Source organism: Melopsittacus undulatus, chromosome 2, assembly GCF_012275295.1.
Source record: "Melopsittacus undulatus isolate bMelUnd1 chromosome 2, bMelUnd1.mat.Z, whole genome shotgun sequence".
In the NCBI taxonomy this organism is placed as follows: Eukaryota; Metazoa; Chordata; class Aves; order Psittaciformes; family Psittaculidae; genus Melopsittacus; species Melopsittacus undulatus.
The window spans coordinates 23,357,660-23,379,604 of record NC_047528.1 but is presented as its reverse complement, the minus strand read 5'-3'; the positions used below and the strand labels follow the sequence as shown (position 1 = coordinate 23,379,604).

At 40.6% G+C, this 21,945-nt stretch overlaps 2 protein-coding genes across 7 annotated transcripts in view; one reads left to right on the top strand and one right to left on the bottom strand.

Moving 5' to 3' along the window:
- Positions 1 to 21,945, bottom strand: part of NBEA (neurobeachin) — a 509,113-nt gene that overhangs the window by 155,766 nt on the left and 331,402 nt on the right. For 5 of the 6 annotated variants that reach the window (XM_034074342.1, XM_034074344.1, XM_034074341.1 and 2 more), the window contains 2 exons: positions 19,300 to 19,443; positions 5,667 to 5,803 (listed from right to left, as the gene is read on the bottom strand). In XM_034074342.1, the coding sequence (XP_033930233.1) occupies positions 5,667 to 5,803; positions 19,300 to 19,443 (281 nt within the window). Of the gene's footprint in view, positions 1 to 5,666; positions 5,804 to 17,023; positions 17,063 to 19,299; positions 19,444 to 21,945 lie in introns of all 6 variants that reach the window. The other variant, XM_034074343.1, reaches the window with a different exon arrangement.
- Positions 1,655 to 3,141, top strand: MAB21L1 (mab-21 like 1). Its single transcript, XM_005147617.4, has one exon. The coding sequence runs from the start codon at positions 1,857 to 1,859 to the stop codon at positions 2,934 to 2,936; it is 1,080 nt and encodes a 359-aa protein (XP_005147674.1). The 5' UTR covers positions 1,655 to 1,856; the 3' UTR covers positions 2,937 to 3,141.

The following is a 21,945-nucleotide window of genomic DNA, read 5'->3' as shown; positions in this document are numbered from 1 at the left end:
CGGTGAATAAATGTGAAATATTCTTTGTGGTATGACTTCTCCTTATTTATGCCTGTGACAGTGACCTTAAGAATTAGTAATCGGGCAGTGGATTCAAGATTCCAAATGATTAAAAGCTTTGCTCCTGTGTATAACACACATATACATTTATAATTAAGGATTCTTTTTAAGTGAAGCTCGGTAAATGCTGCAAAGCAGAAGACTTTGCCACTCCAGCTTATTTGCAAATAAAGGTCCCGGTTCCTAACACTTAAAGTACCGAAGGCAAAATTTGCTAATTACGCATCACACATACGAAACCCCAAAATGTCAGATTAGTAGCATGTCAGCATGTATGCAGCCGCTAGCATGCCTCCCGTGTGCATATTTACTAAACGCAGCTTGCTAGCAGAGCTCGCTATACGATAAATCGTCCAGGTTTGAAATTAATAGATACTTATAGTGGCGCCTCAAAAAGCAGCTGAGCATCCACTCTTCGCAATATATTGGACCGCTATTCGGAATATAAAAACAAAGCTAAGAACTGGCAGATGAGATTTACCGTTCATATCTGCTACTTCATTTCTGGAGGAAACGTGAAAAAGACCTGACAGATAAGTTTAGCGATTGATTCTCCCTTGCAAGGTACAAACACAAAAAGCCAGGCAGAAACAATGCCGACATGCATTAAACCTCAGAATCTATTACAGCCCGTCAGAAGATCTTTTAGAACAATACAAATCGAGGACTTTTGCGTGATACTTTATTCCAAAGGACACTAAATTTGCCGTGAATCTGCTGCCTTGTTCATCGGCCGATTCACGAGAGGAAAAAAAAAAAAAAAAAAAAACCAACCAAAAAACCCAAGAACTTCTCTCTTGCAGTTAGAGGCAACTATCAGCAGGAAAGGACAGCGTGACGTGCTGCCGAATGAGAGTTAATGACCTTATATCTCCGCTCCCGCAGGAGCAAGCCCGGTGTGTGGCTCCCGAGGTGGGGGATGCCCGGGAATACACCTGCACCCGCGCCGCGGCCGGGGGAGGCACGGCGGGCTCACTGCGGAGTGGCACCCTTCTGCCGAGTCCCTTCGAAACGCGAATACCCTGCACGTTACACCCCAAGGAGAGCGATTTCTCCCGGTTTCCGAGTGCACAGATGATCGGGGCTATTTTTCAACCAGTAACCTTCTACCTCTATATATGTGCCTGTGTGCGTGTGTGTGTATACATATCTATCTCCTAGAGAGGGATTAATTAGCCGGGTTTGAGCTGAAGGAGGCTGCAGTGACGAGCCCAGTGGCGATTGGCCGCCCGCCTGCCTGGCCCTGCCTTTATAATTTCCACACGAGTGCATCTGGGCTCTTATACAAACCAACAGCCAGCTTCTTCTGACATATACACACACACACGGCACTTTTTTTCCCCCCCACCATCTGATTAACCACCCTGCATACACACAGTGATTACTACGGGAAAACATAAATAAATACGAAGAGGTTTTATTATTTTGACTACTGGAAGCCTCACTGTGCCTCAGTGCAACTTTTGTTTTTCTTGCTGCGGGGGAAGGTGCAGCTCTCGATGCTTTCCTCTCACTTACGGACCCTTTAAAAAAAGGGGGAGGAAAAATATCGCCCCCTCCAGTCCCCCGCCTCCCACCCCCCCTCCCCGCCACACACACTTCAAGAGGGCTGATCTAAAAAGCAGGAAGAGAGCATCTGAGGAGCAGCAGCCGCGGCGCATTTTGAAAAACATTTGTTACATTTCAGAGTGCGGCAGCCTGTTTCTCCTCTGAAGTTGGCTCCAGCCTTAGCAGCCGCATTGGATCCCACAGCCTATTGCGAGACTCCGGTATACAACCCGGATCTCTGCCCCAACATGATCGCGGCCCAGGCTAAGCTGGTGTATCACTTGAATAAATACTACAACGAGAAATGCCAAGCCAGGAAAGCTGCCATCGCCAAAACGATCCGAGAAGTCTGCAAAGTGGTGTCGGACGTGCTGAAGGAGGTGGAGGTGCAGGAGCCTCGCTTCATCAGTTCCTTGAACGAGATGGACAATCGCTACGAGGGGTTGGAAGTTATCTCCCCCACGGAGTTTGAAGTCGTGCTGTACCTGAACCAAATGGGGGTGTTCAACTTCGTGGACGACGGCTCCTTGCCGGGCTGCGCTGTGTTAAAGTTAAGCGACGGGCGAAAGAGGAGTATGTCCCTCTGGGTGGAGTTCATCACGGCGTCTGGCTACCTCTCCGCTCGCAAAATCCGATCCAGATTTCAGACTCTGGTGGCTCAAGCCGTGGATAAGTGCAGTTACAGAGACGTGGTAAAGATGGTGGCGGACACCAGCGAAGTGAAGCTGAGGATCAGGGATCGGTACGTGGTGCAGATCACTCCAGCGTTCAAGTGCACGGGGATATGGCCGCGGAGCGCTGCCCACTGGCCGCTCCCCCACATCCCCTGGCCGGGACCCAACAGGGTGGCCGAGGTCAAGGCTGAAGGCTTCAACCTCTTGTCCAAGGAGTGCCACTCTCTGGCCGGCAAGCAAAGCTCGGCCGAGAGCGATGCCTGGGTGCTCCAATTCGCGGAAGCCGAGAATAGACTGCAGATGGGCGGCTGCAGGAAGAAATGCCTCTCTATACTCAAAACCTTACGGGACCGTCACCTGGAGCTGCCGGGCCAGCCCCTGAATAATTATCACATGAAGACTCTGGTTTCCTACGAGTGCGAAAAGCATCCCCGCGAATCGGACTGGGACGAATCGTGCCTGGGAGACAGGCTCAACGGGATTTTACTGCAGCTCATCTCCTGCCTCCAATGCAGGAGGTGCCCGCATTACTTCTTGCCCAACTTAGACCTCTTTCAGGGCAAACCTCACTCGGCCCTGGAAAACGCGGCAAAACAAACGTGGCGACTGGCTAGGGAAATACTTACCAACCCGAAAAGTTTGGAGAAACTTTAGAGGGTAACTATAAAACCGGCCCTAACGACAAATCTGCCTATTTCCCGATGAAGTTTAACCTGCCTGTTCGAAAAGTCAAACGTTTCCATTTGACAATGCAAATAATGTTCTTTCAAAAAGGAATATAGCTTAAGCTCTTCACAAAGAAAAGCAAATAACAACAGCAAATGTCGTTCCTCTCTCATCTTCGTCACAATTTTGCAGTTCCCCGTGAAAGAAAAAAAAAAAAAGAAAACAGTAATGATAAAAAAGTATGTTATCTAGAAAAGAAAATTGGCAGTAATTTAACTTGATTGTGACCATTCAGCCTAGAAACGGTACCAACGGATTATAATAAACCCCAGTATTTTTATGTAAACCCTCTGTGAGTAAAAGCTATTTGGATATGCCATCTGAACAAACCCTAATGTACCTTTGATTTGTATCAAATATTGTGATCTCACATTGTCTTTGAAATTGTGGATGTTGGTGTTTTGTGATTTGGTGAACAGAAGTTAAATTGCCATTTTGGATACTTCAAGGACATTTTCTGCTAAAGAGAAGATACCATTTAAAAAGGTAGATTTTATCACGGTACTTTTGCTAATTGTCTTTGGAAGTGTCTGAACTTAACAAGTTTACATTTTTCGTTTCATATATATTGCTTGTTCTATTTCTAACATTCCATAAATATACTTGAAATGTTATTTAAATATATTCAAAAGAAATTTGGATTCTGCTTATATAATAACGCTTGAATATTGGAGTTATATATTTGAAAATGCACTTGAAATACACTGGAAAATTACCTTTTGTGATTTAGATTTTAATTTCTGTTGCTGATTTATTTAATTACAAGCTAATAAATGAAGTAAAATGCATATGGGTAAGCGTTTCAATACCGGATCAAGTTTTCTACTTGAAAAAACAGAGGCAGCTATGTTTTGTGAATTTTGCCTTCCTGCGCATAGTTGCTTAAACCCTGTAAAGCTGAAAACTTAAGGGCAGCCGCCTGATTTTTGCATTTTTAATAGTTTTCTAGAACAGGGAAATACCGGTGCTCCAAACACACCAGAATTTAAAAGAATTTAGGCCCACAAGACAATCAGCATCTGTCAGACACCGATGTTGTTATTAATGCAGTAACACCTTTTCAGCCGTCAGAAAAGAAATCTGCTTTTGAAAGGTTTACTATATGGCACTAATGTGTTTCTGCTTGGTGCTGAGCAAAGCTGAGGAAACACAACGTATCCCTTCAGGAGCCAGTGTACCAAGTAAGCCAAGCAGTGAAGCTGATAAAACTCATGCTTTTGCACAAGTAGTAATAAAAAAGAAAATAAAATTTATAGGTGAAAGGTTCAAGCCGGCACCAATAAAGCGAACAACAATATTACTTCTGACCTACAAATCCGTTATGAATGTGATAAGATTGCCAGTTGCACTCCCAGAAATCAAGCCCCTGCGCTCCCAGGGCATTCGAAGGGAATAACGTGTGTGTGGCTACAGAACTGCAAGCGATCCAACATCGCCTCTCCGTACCGCAGCGCCTGGTCCTTTTTACTGTGCCTTTCCTTAAAACGGCTTTAAAATCAAAACGCAGAATCACAACGGGGAATCGGTTTAGTATCCTGACAGTCAACAAGTGCTGAAAGAGGCCGATCGCCTGTGTAACACCCACTAGCAACTGTTTCTAGTGGGAAATATTTCCCTAACGAAACCGTTAACCCAAGTGATTCTGACAGTTGTTTTTCCTCAGCACTGCAAAGAAAGTTCCGAGTTTGAGAAATTATTCGCAAAAGAGAAATAGCCATATTCTAAACATATTCAGACGAGGTCGCTAGAATTTTCTTGGAAATTATTTATAATATTTTTGCAGGAAAACCAAAACCCAAACAAACCCGAGGCACCTCCCCATTTTTTTCTCTTCTAACATTTCCCAGCGCAGTAACAGCGATAAGGCTAAAAACGACCCTGTAACAGACGGCTCCTCCGCACTCCCTGACCTCCCCTCCCCCTCCCCCCCACACCCCCCCCCCGCGGCAGCCCCCGTTCCGCGCCCGCGGGAGGAAGCCACGGAAAGGTTTCCGCTCCAGTCACGCACCCCTGCTTTGCGGCGGCTGGGCTGGAGGCTTCCGCGGAGCGGGGGAGGAGGCGCTGGGGAACTGGTAGTAGTAAATGACTTCAGAAAAAACCCAGAGCTTTCCCAGGAATCAAGTCTTGGGCACATGCCTATTTCCCTTTTCCTTTTCCTTCTTGCGCTCCCCCTCCCTTAGAAAATCAGCATGAACTTGCATTTCAGCAATCAGAGTGTTTACAAAATGCGCCGTATTTTCTTACACGGAAACTAACACTCTTGAAATAACAGGATTCTACGATATCCTCGGAAGGGCAAAAAAAACTCCGCTGTGCCTTGGAAAGGCTGAGGGCTGGGACTGGGACTGGGGCTGCTGTTCTCTCCAGGGATTTCAGAGCAATTGGCTTAACTGCTAAATCTGACCACGTTCATACAAAGGCACCGAGCGAAAGGCTGTTGGAAAACGCGCACGCTGAGTAACAGAGGATTTAACATCATTAATACATTGCGCTTTTTTTTTTTTTTTAAATAAAACGTAGCGAGAGGCGCAGACGGGAGTTTGGAGCGGGGGGAAGGGCAGTCTCGGCCCACGTGTGCGGGGACCAGGACCGGGGATGGTGATGAAGATGGAGATGAAGATGAGGAGGGGGCCCGAACCGCCCTCCGACCGCACTCACCTTGGGGTCGATCTTCTTGAAGGCCGGGTCATCCTCGTCCACCTCGAAATAGATTTCCGTGGTGGTGATGGACAGCGTCCCCTTGGCCACCACTACGGGGGCGATGAGCTGTGCCGGCGTGCTGAGGACCACAGGGCCTGCAAGGCAAAGCGAGGGTCAGGCTGGAGGCGCCCGGCCGGCCCATTCCCGGTGGCCCTTCCCCTCCCCTCCGCCAAGCCAGTGCCCGGCGAGCACCCTCATAAACTCCGTTTGTAAACCTCCGTGTTTATTCCCCTCCTGCCAGCGGTCAGTGCTTTGAACTCCGCGGTCAGGACAGAGGCGAGTTTGTGAGCTCCGGGGTTGCAAGATAAATCAGCCAGCAGCGAAATTTAGAGGAGTTAGAGTGAAAAATAGCTGCCTCTTAGAAACAGGTCCCTTCTCTTTTCATGCCCCTTTGCTCCTCGTTAACACTACCGCTGTTTATGTGCGATAGCGGCAACTCGTTACATCCAGCTTCGACCAGAAACCGATGAATTCGGGCCGTGGCGAGCGGGCGGCAGAACAGTAGTCCCCGGCCCGCAACCCCTGCCCACCACACCAGTCCTGCGGAGCCTGGGGGCATTATTATTAACTCTGGGTCCAGAGTTCAACTCCAAAAGCACGGCGGTTTTTTACCTACTTCCATACCAAAGGCACACAAAGGCTAGCATCGTTAAATATATTTACGGCAACATCATTTTTATTTCAGCTTGCTGCCACTTAATCCTCTTAAAATTACGGTAACAGTATTTCGCTCAAATATATTCCATATCGAGATGCTTACATGGGCACTGAAAAGATGGGGTTGGGAAAACCTATTATAAAAGGCAGCTTTCTCTGCACAAATTGTTAGGTTTTAATTCAGGGGAAAAATAACCAAACTTCTGCTTTAATGCAAAAGAGAACAGGGGATCTTCTTTTTTTTCACCATCTTATCTTCGATATGAATGCAATCTACTGTTAGAGGTGACAATGTCCATGTATAGGAAGCTCACTTGCTCTAATTAAAAGATTGAATATAAACCACTTTTCAAGATTTAACCACTAAAGTGTGCAGGGTAATTTGTATACACATATATAAACACACATACCCATGTGCAGTCACACACACACGTCTGATGTACAAATAATAAAGCCTCAGTACTGAGGAGCTACAGACATGACTGAAGCACCTTTTGGAAACTGGCAAACTGATTATCCCAGCGAATGCTAAAAGGGGTTTGCTTGGTTTGTGCAGTTGAATTTTCCTGTGCCATAAAGAAGACCTTGCTCGGATGGCAAGGGGGCCTGCAGGCCCCAGGCACCCCTCTCTTTGGGGATGACAGCTCTCCACACTCAGGGAGCCCAGCACAGTGGAGGTGAGTGCTGGGCCACACTTGGCAACCCAGACCAAGGGCATAGATGCAACCTTTCCTCCTCCCCCAGTATCCCACATGCTTTACTACCACATCCTGTAAGCGACACTTCCAATTACTCACTTAAACCAAATTAGTCCTATATCAGCGCATCTAACTGTCATGTTGTTAATGCTTTACTTTACTGTAACACCCAATTTGAGCCCATATTGCACAATGTTTTGTCATTTATTCTGCAAAATAAATATAGCAGAAGGCACGGGTTACTGTATATACAAGGGGAAGCTAAAGTGTGTAGTTTCAGTGACAGCTTTCAGCAGCCCAGCGTGGCAGGCTGGATAATATTGATACAAACTCTATTTTCTTTCATTTTATTGTTTTCCATCTCCTAATAAACCGGGGTAGCCTCTTGACCCTAGTCAGCTGATCGGAATCACACGCGCCGGGCTCGCTTTGCTGCTCCCCCTGTCTTGCCTCCATCTTCCCTCCCTCCCTTGGCGGTGAGGAAGGAGTCGAGCTGAGCTGGGCCGGGCCGGGGAAGCCCGGCTGCAGGCTCTGCAGGGCAGGGTGATCGATCCGAAACGCTGCGTTAAAGCCTCATCAATCTTCATCAAGGCTGCTCGAGTAATTACGCCCGATTCCCTTGTACGATTACAAGTGGATTTGGGTTTCTATTCCCCAGGCCCCCTTTCTTTGTGTTTACAGAAGGGGGGTCTGGGCAGAGCGCGGCTCCCTGCCCTGCAGAAGCACTTGCCTTCTCAAGCACAGCGTCCCAGTCCCCGCTCCACGTTCCTTGAGCGCGGCCGGGAGCCGCCGCCCTTCGCGGCTAGCGGTGATGGGCTCCCGGGCCTTTGTGCGGGAAGAAAAGCGCCTTCGAAAGACGCGTCGTGAAAACGACCCGATATTCTATCATATTAAAGAGGCGTTTGTGGGCTTTGCTGAATCCCAGAAGGAAGACCATCAATTTAATCCAATTACCTCTTTTCCCTGGTGCTGTGCGGCTAAAATAAAAATGAAGCCACCGCTATTTAGTGGTCAAAAGGCTGAAGCCTACAACCTGACACCCAGGAGAAGACAGTAGGTGCCCGTAGGCTGGCGGGTGTGCTAGCGACAGGCACTCCCACACGGAGGAGGGTGCCGAGTTGCAAGGCAGGGGCTGGGTGCGGAGGGAAAGGGGACATTCACTTTTGAGCCCACTGCTGAATGCAGGGGAAATAGGGGATTTCTGGGTTCTTCTTCCTCCTCCTCCGAAAAAAGGCTCAGAGCTCCTAGACCTGTACCTTGACATCTGCCTCGCGTTCTGCTCAAATGACACCCTACATTTGTTGCAATGTAAACGTGTCAGAGGTGTTAAAACGCAACAAGGGATAAGCGTTATCATACTTTCCAGATGAGAAAACGATTGACTCCCGCCCCCCCCCATTAGCAAAAAAGAAGCAGTGAGCATAATGAACAATAGTCAAATTACAGGATTTCGGGGTACGGAGTGTTCCAACTAAGTTAAAAAAGTCTTTGCAGATTTTTTTTTTTTTTCTCCTGAAAGCACAAGAGAGAAAAAAAAAAGTCGGCATTAACACTGTGTCATTTTTACACTTGTCCTTTGGAAATCTCCAATTACAACTACCAATTCCACAGCATGTTTAAGGAGCACAGAGACTTTTTGTTGTAGCCTTCAGGGAGCAAGCCAGCCACTGAGAGAATACGAAATTAATCCACTACAGCTATAAAGAGAGAGGATTATGTTTTAATCCCCTTTGGGATAGTCTCTGGATTTTAAGGATCCGATATTAAAATGTTTACACAGAGCATAATCAAAATAGCGCAGATTTTCCATATGGCACCGCGCTATCGGGAAGCTTTGGGTCTCCTTCCTAACCTCAATTGATAATCTAATGGAACAAAAGCCGGGCACACCTGAGCCAAGAGCCGCGGGACGGGCTCATTCGCATGCGGGAAAGATAACGAGCTCCGGCTACCAGCCTTGCCCGGCCCCTCGGCGGCGGAGAGCTGCGCTTTTCCAGGGGATGTAAATATTCATTACCAGGGCGGCTGCAGGGGTCGCGCCTCGCAGGGGCTGCATACGGGGCCGCTGCTGGGCGCTCCCTGCGCAGGTCAGGAGCCGCTGGCAACAAGGAGAGCATTCCCCTTCCAACTCAGGAGTCAAAAAAGCCAACCTGTGGCTGCTTAGCTTCGTCAGATAGCTTGGGGGTTGTGGAGAGGACTCGTGTCCAGGGCGCCTGTCAGCTGCTGGGACTCTAAGCAACAGCATCTCTTTTTAAGGATCATTTCGTTGCCTCTTCCCAAGCTTTCTGAAGCGCCCTACAGCAGAGAAGCAGAGACCTAACAAAGAAGTTCTGGCCTTAGAAACAGAGCAGAAATCACTTCAGATCCACAGGTCTTGTAATCAGTTCAGAGGGAGAATTTTCTGCTTTGCCTGATCCCTGTGGTCGGCACATGTGATTTACATTTCTAAAATAAACGCTACTGCACATATACTTTTAAAAATAATATTTTCCTTCCAAAAGTAAATGATCGTGGGATTAGAAGGTCCCAGTGAATAAAAGCAGAATGTAATCTCTCTCCTCCCCTCCGTTAATTTTTTGTTAAACAGAGTTCAGAACTTGTATTCAGTTGTTTTACTTGTATCCTAGCTCTTGTATTTTTCAAGTTGAAGTAAAGAAAATCGATGCCAGTGAAAAGTCCTATCAGGTGAATGGGTTGGCTATCTGTTAAAGCAATACCAATAAAATTGCACCTCTCATGGAAAACTCAAAGTGCTATTTTGAATTTGTTATTACAAACATTTCCATGAACAGTCGTTTTTAACTGTAAGAACTGAAGATATGTTATATTTATGAGCCCACAAATTACACCAGAGGTATATTTTCTGAGACAATTGAGCATAATTACTCCTAAGTAGGATAAGATATATGCTTTTATAGACTGAGTTACAAAACCAAGTAATTTACCTATGGCAGACTTAAAAATCTAACTTTTAAAATAATATTTTGGTGATTTCTAACACATTAAAAATACTAGCTGGGAAAAATATATTGAAAACATATCTGATCAGCTTGACCAATTAAATTTTACAATTTACTGGTTATTCTGGAAAAAAAAGCGAATATTGTCATGTGTAATTTTCAGCTGACACTATTTTAAAACACAAAACATATCAATCTTTTTTCATATACTGTTTAACATGGAAAAATATAAAATGGATTAGCTGAAACTAATAAATTCACTATGTAAAATAATTTGCAAAAACTACAATTTGTAATCTGATATGGTGCTTAAACAAAAATTTTAAATATTAATAATAATAATTAGAAATCACTCACAAGGTACCCAAAATCAGACAACTGAAATTCCCTCAGCACTTTAAAGCCAAGTGTATTTGAGACTGACCTGCATTTAAAATGACTACAAATCCTTATAGCTGAAACAGGTTATATGTAATGCACACTCATGCACACAAACCCTGCAGTTTCTTGTAATATAAATCACATAGCAATACAAGCAGAAACAGGCATAGGCACCAGAAGCCTTTGGGAAAAGCTCTGTAGTCAGAAAATGATTTCAAACAACTAACACCATTGATATAATACATGCACTGCCATGTAAATAACAAGCAAACAACATAAGATTCCTAAAACAACCCTATTTACAGAATTTAGCCTTTTTTTTTGTCCTATTGTCACCATAAATCTGATCCAAACTGCCTTTAAAAAGACTTCTGCAGTAAATATACTGAACTTACATGAGGATGGTTGCCCCCAGTTTGTTCTCCACCATTGCAGATATGGGGAGTAACTCCTTCATTCAAACCCAAGCTTTTATAAGAATGTACATACCCAGCTCCCTTTACATATCACTTTGAACAGTTTCAATAAAGAGAATAATTTGCACAACTTTTTGATTGCAGAAACCAGAATATACGTCTAAACATGACTGTAATCTTGTTTTTCTCCTCCTCCACTGCATAAACCCCCCAATTCCTTTCCCCTGTATTTAGATATCCAAGCTTATTTTGCTGGCTTTTTACTCTTGCACAATCATATGTTTCATATTGTGAGGGAGGGATTGATTTTTATTGTTTGTTTAAATGTCATTGCCAGTGTGTATAGGCCCCTGATATCCAAAATTTTCCCCACTTTTCCCCCCTTTCCTCCATAAAGCATGTAACACTACTACTAACATCAAAGATCAACTTCAATGGTCTTTTTCAACAACAATAACTAAACAATTACAGCAACTCAATTCTCTTAAGTGGTGCCATAACAGCAAACATATGTGTTTGATTAAAAAGAAAATGTAAATAAAAATAATCTTACATATTAAAACTCGGAATAAAATAGTATGAAATAAATACTTTTTTAAATGAGAATGTGAAAATAGTGTTACTCAAGAAAGTAATTTTCTCTCAAACATATATGCACCTTCCATATATTTGAATTGACATGTGCACCTCCAAAAGCAAATCATTATTTCAATTCCATACCTTCCTGCTTACATTGAAAGAAAAATATAAAATAGTACTTCTACCTGAGGGAAAACATGTTTTGCAATATTCCAAGGAATAAGTATCTCTTTCTATTGTTCAAACTGTGATAGAAAGCAACCACTTAATCGAATGGTAACAGAATATGTAGAGACAAGCTCAATACCATAGCAAATTCAATCTTATTAGATATCTTCTCACTGAAGGTCCCATGGAACAATTAGCTGTGTGTCTAACAGCCTAAAGCAACTCAGAAAATCAACTTTTGCTTGCCTTTGCAGGTAGTCTGATTTACTCGGTGGCATACATGACAAACTCTGAACTGTGCTCAGGCTCTGAGTGGCATATGGGGGTTTAGCATTGTTCCAGGATGTGTTCCAGCACCAACCTGCCAGATGATCAAGTATTAATAATAATCAAGACTCTCCTTAATGGTTTACAGCTGTCCAGAAACTCAAATGTTTGGGACAGAGACCTCACTACTGCAATGCATACATTTGCCATTTAAAATTAGATTCATACAGAGTGCTCTGCCTGAAGCTATACATAGGAAGGATTGAGTAAATTAGGCTGGTTTGTAAATGAAGACCTTGATTGTTAAGCAGTGCATCCAGATGTGAGTATACTACACTAATGCACTATGACCTGCACTAACTTCCTCTTCATTTTTGGGTAAAATTTAAGGTACTTTTTTCAACTTAGAAAACCTTAAGTGATGCTGAACATGTCCACCTAAGTGATATGTTTTCTCTGAGAGAGCCACTACATCTGTCTATGTAATAAAAATGTAACAGAAAAACCCAAATACCTTAGAAAAGTGTATTTAATTTTGGAAGAAAAAGAGAAAGCAAAGAAAGCTTCCTGCTATAGCAGTATGCCACCAAAACAGGAATTCGCTGTAATGAGTCAGGAACATGAGGGATCAAATTCCAGCTGTCAGTCTGAGTGAACCAGACTTGACAGGTATCTCATACAGTCCAGCTTGTGTACCTGGGCATGTCAATAGAGCTCAATTGATTAGAAATGAAAGGAAATATGTGGGCCCTCAGCTTTCATTTCTTCCAGTCTCCATTCTGGAAGAGATTTCAGGATAAACTGTAAACGTTATATTTCTTGAGACTGCAGTGAAGGGAATTGCTATGTTCAGTTAGCTTGTGATGTTTTACAGTACACTTATTTTGTTAGCTACTCTTATATGTGTGTGTGGAGAAAGAAATAAGTTGTTTAATCACCATATAATTTGCTAGGTGTATTTTGAAGAATCACCTGAGATGCAATACTTGTAACTTCAAAATTTTCTGAAAATACAAGTATCTCAGAACCAACAGAGAATGTTTTCTAGTGGCAACTGTGCCTACTGGTTGATTGCATGTTTTGCTGGTCCACAGTCAGGGAGCTTCTGAAGACTCTTCCACAAAGATTCTCTGGTACCTCATAAAAGGAGAGCCAAGGTGGCAGGCTCTGTCATGTAGGCTTTTTCCTTTCCCTTAACAACCTGATCTCACTGCAGGAATTTTATTGCTTCTGAAATCCTTACTCCTGTGTTGAAGTTTGCTCAAAATGGCTTCCAGGTTCAGATGTTACAAAGATAGAGGCTGCCAAAGGATGCTCACATAAACCTTATTTTGTTAGAAAGCCAAGCTAAAAGCACTCCTGTAACAGGCTACCACTGAGAACTGTTCAAATGCACTGGGTTGCTTCTGGATTGCTTTTCTTTTTTTTTTTTCTTGCTTCTATAACAGCAGTGAAAAAAAAAAAAAAGACACAAAAAGCCCAAAACCAACAAAAGGGCAAAAAAGCAGAAGTCCTGTCCTGAAAGTGCTTAGGTTAAACATAGTTCAATACAGTTGTGGATACATTCCTAATACTAATCTACGCAGGTCTGTCCCTGTATGTTCTTATAAACATTGCAGGGATTTATACATGGGAATCAACTGTATAGTGAAGATGTAATAAGGTGCAGAACAGTGAAGTCTGTCTCCTTATACTGAGGCCTTTCTTTCTTTTATATATTACTCTCTCTGTTATTTATGCCTATTTTTGTCTCTCCATATATCAGGTAGCTCATCAGCTTGCCTTTTGATAAACTAACAAGCTCCATCCAGAGTGTATTACCTCAGGACAAGGGAGAAGCTCCAGACTTACACATTAGACAAGTGTGCAGTTGAAGGCTCTATGGTAGTCTAATTTTGTAGCCTTAAGTAAAAAGAGTTTTGGAAGTTAAGGAGGAACAAAATAAAAAATTTAAATAGAGCACATGAAGGAGTCTCAGAGCCATTCAGAAATAAAAAAACAATGAAGTCTGAATGATTTCATCTTAAAGCTCGGGAAGCAGGAAATCTGGCTGCCACTTTAAAAACTGAAGATGTTCAGACTTAAGAGTGTGATGCAGTAAGGCATAAAGAACTCTTCAAAGCTGTGCTTAGGAACGCTATCTTATATGACTGGCAACCACCTTATAAAATATTAAGCTATTTTGGATGGTAATGTGGAAAAAATTATTAGAATAAACACTGAGATGTCTAAAAATAGTGTGTTAAGAAACTTTGTTTTTTTTCTTTTTCAATGTGAAAGCCAACTACATATCAAAAGTATAACTGTTTTCAGTCTATGCCTGAATCCATACTCTAAATTAAACTCATACAAATATGTTTTTCTTTTTTATACATAGACTTGAAGATCAAAATCTGAATATATAATAAGCAGAAACTATGATAATCTGACTGAATTAAACTTCCATGTTTGGAAGTATAAGGATTGTGTGGTTACATGTCTACCATAAAAAGAGAAAAAGAATCACTCTTCTTCCACATTCCTGTCCCTCCACCAAACAAGCAATTCCCTGCAATGAAATTCCTATCTTGAAGACTAATTTGCAAGAAAAACTGAGTTTGAGGGGAGAAAACTACTCAGTAGTGCATATGCTGAATTCAGTGAACAGTTTCCATTGGGAAGCTTGAAAAACTAGGAAAAATATTTAGACATTTTTTGGCATTTTCTAATGAAACTTTGCTATTTAACTGACATATCTGTTTGTGCACATGTACATACATTTTTCTTAAAGAAAAAAGCATAAAACATGGAGCTTAAGGTACCTTAGCCACCTCCAGAGAGAAAAAGAGAGAAAGAGAGTGCAAGCCAGGGGACAAAGAGAGAGAAAATTTGTTAAAAAAAAAGAAAGAAAATAACTAGCACCTCTGACTCTGGAATCCTCAGAGGTACAAGCTGTTGGAGGCTGAGAGAGAATTATTAGGAAGCATCACTGCATACTTGTTATAGTTGTTCCTAGGCTTCCCCTGTGGTTCCTGCTTTCTGCCCTCAGGACCCCCAAGCTCATCAGATGTACGTATGGCAACTGCTGTAGTGGAAGGGGAGGATGTGATGGGTGGCAGGGCTCTCTCAGTCTCTCAGGAGAGAACGCACCAGGGAGAGAGGGGAAGGGCTGCAGATGGAAGATGAAACCACTCTCAGAACCACTTTCATGTTTCTCTCTCCAGTAGTTGAGAGGGATGAAGATGATTCTTCTCCAAAATCTCCTGGGTAGGCTGGAGATAATATAATGTGCTATCTGGCCCTTTCTTTCAATTTATCACTGATAATGCATCAAAACTAAAAATATGCCCCTCCATTACTCCTTAAAAACAAGTAAGACAAAGTTGTAAACAGCTTTGCTTACCAAAAATTATCTACACTGCTCAGCTCTTGTAAGGAAAATTCAGGGTCAGACTTTGGCCATACACATATTTGCTACTAAATGTGTATATGTCTAAATATTAAATGTGTCAATCATATTTAAGTTTTCCATCCCAAATACCTATTTTGTGAGCTTTCCAAGGCTTTAGATGCAGTTCCTTGGTGTGTTAGTGTTTTTGTTACTGCATCTAGTCCTATGCAAGGCTTCATAATAATTTCAGAAATGTAAATGAGTCCTTTGTTAGAACCTGGAATAGAAAATTCCCCTAGGGGCTAAACAATTTACTTTTTTTTTTTTTTGCTCCTTAGGTACTGTTACACAATCTTAACTGCACCTCTATCTAGTAGAGCTTTTGGCAGTATTCCAGTTTCTTCCAATGACACTGTCAAATATTTTTTTAATTGGAAAAGGCTGAAATGAGACAAAAGGCTTATTTTGCATAGGCCAAAAACCATGCTGATAATGTTTGGTTACCACCAGTCTTGTCTGGACTTCAAACAGATGACCTGGAAGTGAAAGGTCTTATATCTCATTAATAATAATATAAACTGTCAAATCCTCATGACCTGGTGTGTTCCTTAGCACAGGGCAGTAAGTTAGTACTAAGATGTCTAGGTAGAGGGTTTAATATATTTAGTGCTCATGCCAGCTGGACTAGCTAACCATTCTGGCTTGGATGGAATATCAGCTCTTGTTTAGCAGTACTGCTTTCTAGAATCACTTCTATACTGAAGCTGCGTTGCTAAAACTTTGAGCAGTGCTGGGAAGCTGCATCTCACTCAAACCTTCCTGGCACATTTGCATGGTGGGGGATTTCCTTCCAGCTAGAGATAGAAGTACAAGGACAAAAGATTCTCTACATAAAGACTAAGATGCATTAAAGGCAGTTAGTGTCTTTCCTTGGGTTTATTTGGATGAGTTGGTCAATCTTCTCATATAATGGAGTGCACAACATGTATTTATTTTTGCAAGACTGTCGTGAGATTAATTCAACACGGTTTATGAGTAAGTCAGATTCTGAGTTGATTGCACCCATGCAAATAATCAGACAGATGCCTGCCAAAGCATTCTGTCTTCCCAAAATAACCCAAAGCCTCATATCCTCTTATTTTTATTTCCTTTTTTCTTTCTAGAAACTACTCTTTAAAGAGTAGCAAAAGACTTCAGGGATACTTTGGCTAGGACCTACTTGCTGTTGCCACCAGCCATATGACAAAATAGATGAAATGTGCTCTAGTTACAGAACATGTATCTTTCAAAAATGTCATTAAGGCTAAATTCTATTCTCAGATACACACAAACAATTCTCAGCAAGTCATCTGCAATTTCACAACAAAGAGAAGAGAGTGTATTTCTAAAATACATGAAACCTGAGTGGTCCAATGATTATTCTTTTTTCTTTTTTTTTTATGACATATTTTAGTGCAAAATCAGTACTCAAAAAAGTTTGGGGAAAGAATATCATCTGTTAAAATGTATTTCCTTTTGAGAATGCCAGCTTACAATATTCGAATACATCCACATTTAATGTGGAAAAAAATCATCTATTAAGCAGAAGACAAATGGTTAGAAAATATGCATTCTGAGGCTTTTAAGAGAAAGGGTAAGTATTTAAGAGACCTATTGCAGCATTAGAAAATAGGAAAGGAGAGGAAAAGGAGAAGAGTTAGTAATATCAACTCACTACAGCATATTTGATTGTATTATCCACAGATTCAAAATGTATTAGAAAACTGTTAAAATTGACTGGACTATTTCAATTATTAGTTCTAACAGAGATGTGACTTGCCTCTTGAAGTGAACAGTCTGGGAAGAAAAGGAGCTAAAACTGAAACAGAAAAATTTAAAATATTTTAATATGTAAAAACAAGATCAAAATCTTCTGATAACTCATACTGTACGACAGCTGAAATACCGCTTTAGTTAAAAATCTTGATGCAAACTTAGAAGTCATAATTCTAAGACTATAATAACATGGAATCTAATTTTTATTTTTTATTAAAATGATACTTAATATAATGAAATCTGCCATTGCAGCATATAGAATATTGAGGTTATATAATAAAAATATTCAGACTAAAATTATTTAAAAATTCTCCATCCCATATGTAATTTATCAAGGTGAACTTTACACTGATTTGTGCCACATGGTTGATGAAAAACTATAGCCTCTGAAGGAAAAGGTATGTTCAGATAACTTTGTATGAACAGTTTCAATCTGTTTCAAACTTTCCCTTTTTTAGTTTTAGCTTCACAAATCAAAATATTGTAATATTTATGTTCTCTTAGTTAAAAAATTTCTAAAAACTAAGGTCTTATCTTTTTAAAAGGTGCCCCAGTTTCATGGAATAAAGAACATTAAATTGTTTTAGTTAAATGGGAGCAATCTTTAATCAATTGAAACCTGATTTATAATGATTTTTTTAGTGCCTATCCCTTCCTGAGACAATCCAAATCATTGTAAACCAGGTTTAAATTGATTTAAGCTTTAAAGTTAAATTGGAGGCATATCCGAGTATAGAAATTCCGATGTGTCATTCCACTCTGAACGGTAACTAGATGTATATGATGCTCTGAGACACCACAACTTGACATATTTCAAAGATTTCCAGATCACATACACTGAATCTACGTAACTGTTTAGAATAAGACAAGAATGGACAGTGTGGTTTTATCAAGACCTGCTCAGAACTGTCAGAGCATACTTAGTTGGAAGCACTATTCTAAGAACACAGTTCTAAGAAATAGTGCTTCTAAGAATTTAGCCAAAGCAGTACTGACTTTTCCTTTTAAAGGAGAACAGGACATTGATCAAGTTATTCCAATAATGGTCCTGCTTGATGCACTATTTTATTGACTGAGGACAACAGTATCTCAGCAATGGTTAGCAGGAGATTGAAAAAGCAAGCATATTGACATATTAACTGTTATAATCATATACTGGAGGTTGCTCCCAAATAAAAGCATTCACTTGCTCTCTCTGCTCTGCTCTAGTTTCAAAGCATAAGACTAACTTTCATGTAGGCTTTTTAAATTTTTTAACTTGTTTTTTTACTTTTTGTTTTGCCTTTTTTTCCCCCTTTTTTAACCATCCATTTATAATCTTATCTCTGCTATGAATTTTCACTACAGCATCAGAAGAAAGTACAGGAACAAAAGTGGCTATTTTAGAACTTCAACTATGCAGAAAAAAATCTAAGCCATCACAAAATTTCCCCTTGGTGGACCAGTTTAAGAAATATATTCCTAAATAAATTAACCTAAAAAAAATCATACTGAATTTCACAGTTCTCACATTCTTATCTTGCCTGAGAAGAGACTGAATTTTCAACTTTCAACATGCTTTTCTTTCCAGACTACTTCTCCATGAAAGTATTTCCTCAAGACAAAGCTGTAACAAAACCTGTTAGAAGATGGATAAAACTGAGACCTCACTGTATACCTTCAGTCAGGGAGAAAGGACTAGAATGGCTCTCTCAAGTACATATATACTGATGACTCATTCCCAGCTCATGTGCTAATGAAGTTCACAGCTTGGTCACAGTTTTTCTTTCTTAGTAGCACCTTACAACAGGCAACTTTTTCCCTGGCTGTGGCAGATGGGTTGAAATGCCACTTAACCCCTGAGAGAAGTGGGTGCCAGAAAGAGCACAGGTGTGTCTCCACAAGCTGTGTGGCACTTGGGATCAGGTCATCAAAGCGCACAACTGCTCTCTGACTCACAGAACATGAGTTGTGGAATTAGTCCTCATCTCCATTTTAACCAAAAGAAAAGAGATGTTCCACAGTTGTTTTACAGAATTTTCAACAAGTCACAGGCAGTAGTAAAAGCACTGAGGTATTGCACTTTCTCGCATCTCTGCTGAAAGACTAGGCAACAGGCACATGCTTTGTGATCAATTCCCTTTGTTCATGGAACTAGGACATCATATTAAATATACAGCACAAAGAATCTGTTCATACTGTAATTATATACTTAGCTGTCAATATTAAGACACTAATCATGAAGCTTAAGAAGCAACAAGTTTTGACTCATACCTCAGCTGTAATGAAAAGCATAATTACCTGCAAGGTTGTCAATCTCCTTCTCTTGGAGCAGGCTAACAGCATCATCATCTCCTTCAAGCATAAGTTCTGTTTCTGCATTTTGATTTACCACAGCTTGACTGCGGAAAGTTTTCTTTGACTTCACTACATCCTCTTCAGTGCCTAAAAAAGTTACAAATGTTGTCAATTTAGCTGAATAATATTTTAAATATAAATCAAACACAGTCAAGTAGTAATAAGATATAAATCATCTTTACTGAAAAAGGAACATTTGTTAAAACTTTATCAAGGTTTACAAAATATGCAGCTTTATTCTGTCTTTCAAAATATATCTTGAAAAAAATACAAACCATTTCACAAAGACTCTCCTGCTTTTAATGATTGTTTTTACCCTGCTTTTAATAATTGCTATTTACTTGATGTTCAGTGTTCCATTTGTTTTCTATCTGCAAGAAATTCAGCAGGAGTTTCTTTTTGGTGCCCTGACTCTGCCCTCTGAGAACTCAATCCACTTACTCTAAATTAAAGGAGTTGCTTTCAGAAATTCAAAATCTGTCATCATTTGTGTCTTAGAGATAGCAGGGACAGGATGGTGAAGCAGGCTTATTTCAACATACAAGGTGTGCTATGCAGAGATTCAGAAAAGACTGAAAAAAGACAAGCACAGTGAGGGAACTTTGGTGTGCATGTGTGTGTGTGTTTCTAAGGAGCACAATAAAAATGTTGGTGTATGGGCATGTGGCAAAGGACTTCACAAGTAGGTCTTATCCTTTCTTCTTGCTTATAATTGACTTTTCCTGTTCAGACTGACATCTCCTTACAGCAGGAACCTTCTTAGGTTTTGGGAAGTTCCTACTAGCACTTGCCAGAATTCATTCTCATTATATAAAAAATTAATCATAGTGAATTAATCATAGTGTGGTCAAATGACAGAATCATAGGTAGCTTTCATATCATAAATAACTTTCATGTTCCTGTTGTGACATCAGTGCAATGTTTCCTTCTTAACTGGGGAGAGGACATTAGCTTTATTATCAGTACTACAGACCCATAGCAGCCTTATGCAAGAAAGTTTTCTGGTTTTTTTCCTAAACAAAAAGCCCTGCATCTTCACCTTGAACCATTTAAATTATGGGTATCTCCAGTTCTACCAACCAAGAAATAAAACTCAAACATAATCTCTCCTTTCTGTATGACAATTTGGAATTTTTCCTCCTACTAAGCTACAGAATGATGGGTGAAATATGAGGAAAACCAGGCACATGTAGATTTTGCTTGTCTTCTAAAAAGTCTGATTGAATACTATTATAGGAGATGTAAAACGATGAAGTGAAGCCCAGTAAGACTCCTGGCCTTGTATTAATACTGGACAAGTAAGAGGAATATAGTAAGTAGACGGACCAGTGGAGACAGATGCATGGATTCACACTGAAATGTCAGGCAGTTTTATTACAAACAGTGGGGAAGATGTTATGATTTTATCTCCTACTCTTAGATGAGTCTTCTAATTAGTTTGTGCACACAGAGTCACATATAAATAAAAATGTTGGAAGTATATTTTTCTATGAGTGTGTTTACTCTGAAGATCACTATTAGCATGGTGGGTATCAGACTCTACTACAGGCCAAGACAACCTCATATTTTGCATTGCCTAATATTAACCATTCATATAGTATTGCTATTATCTCAATTTCTATTTCTCAAATTATAAAGCAGGCAAAGACAAACAAGTAAGCAACCTCCCAGTTTTTTCTCCAAGCCCAAAATACACGATACCATCTCTCCTGTTTGTTGCTCTCTCCATTAGGATCATACAAATAGTGACAGCAATGAAGACAATATCAATAGATACTAATATACTGTGTTTTGCTGTGTCCAATTATCAGGCTCATTACCATACTTGCAAGCTTATTACTTAGTACACTAATTATTTATTTAATTTAAAATTGAATCAAGTATTATGACCAAGGTTTTTTCCTTTTTGTTTTCCTTCCTTTTTTTTTCCCCTCCTAATTCACAAAAAGGATCAAGAATTGGAGTTTGGAAAAAAAGAAAGGAGCAATGCTCTGTAACAGACCTTCAGTTTTGTTGTATCAGAATTGTCCTGAGTATTTAATTGTTAGATCGGGATCTTGTTACACTTGTGTTTACTTCTGGGGAGTTTAGCATTATTTGACACAAGTAATAATAGATCCTGCTGTGAATATTTGACACTGAAGGGGTCTGCGCCTCAGATTAACTAGCAAGGGGAGGAAGAAAGCATGAAAATACTGTTTTCTTCCTTTTTGCTAGTTCCAGTGAGTGTTAGGAAAGTTTGAGAGTTTTATAAAATGTGATAACCTTTAAATGAATTGCTTCAGAAATACTAATCTGAAGTAATCATAGAGTCAGCGCTTCTGCAGTAACTGATTAGTGACAGTCTTTTAAAATTATTTATACATGAAGATGTATTTTTAAAATTACAAGGAATATAAGTTCAAGCCCCAAATGATTACCAACACTTAAAATGCATCAGAAGAACCTGCAATTTAGCGTATTTTAAATCCCTCGTGATGAGGGTTCCAGTTACCAGATTACAGAAATATTGCCAGACATTGATGTAAGAAATGCGGTAGAGTAGAAGGCATTAAATTAATTTAGCAAATTTGGAGATTAGCAACAAGA

Coding starts and splice junctions, on each gene's coding strand:
- MAB21L1 (XM_005147617.4), top strand. CDS start 1,857: ATGATCGCGGCCCAGGCTAAGCTGGTGTATCACTTGAATAAATACTAC.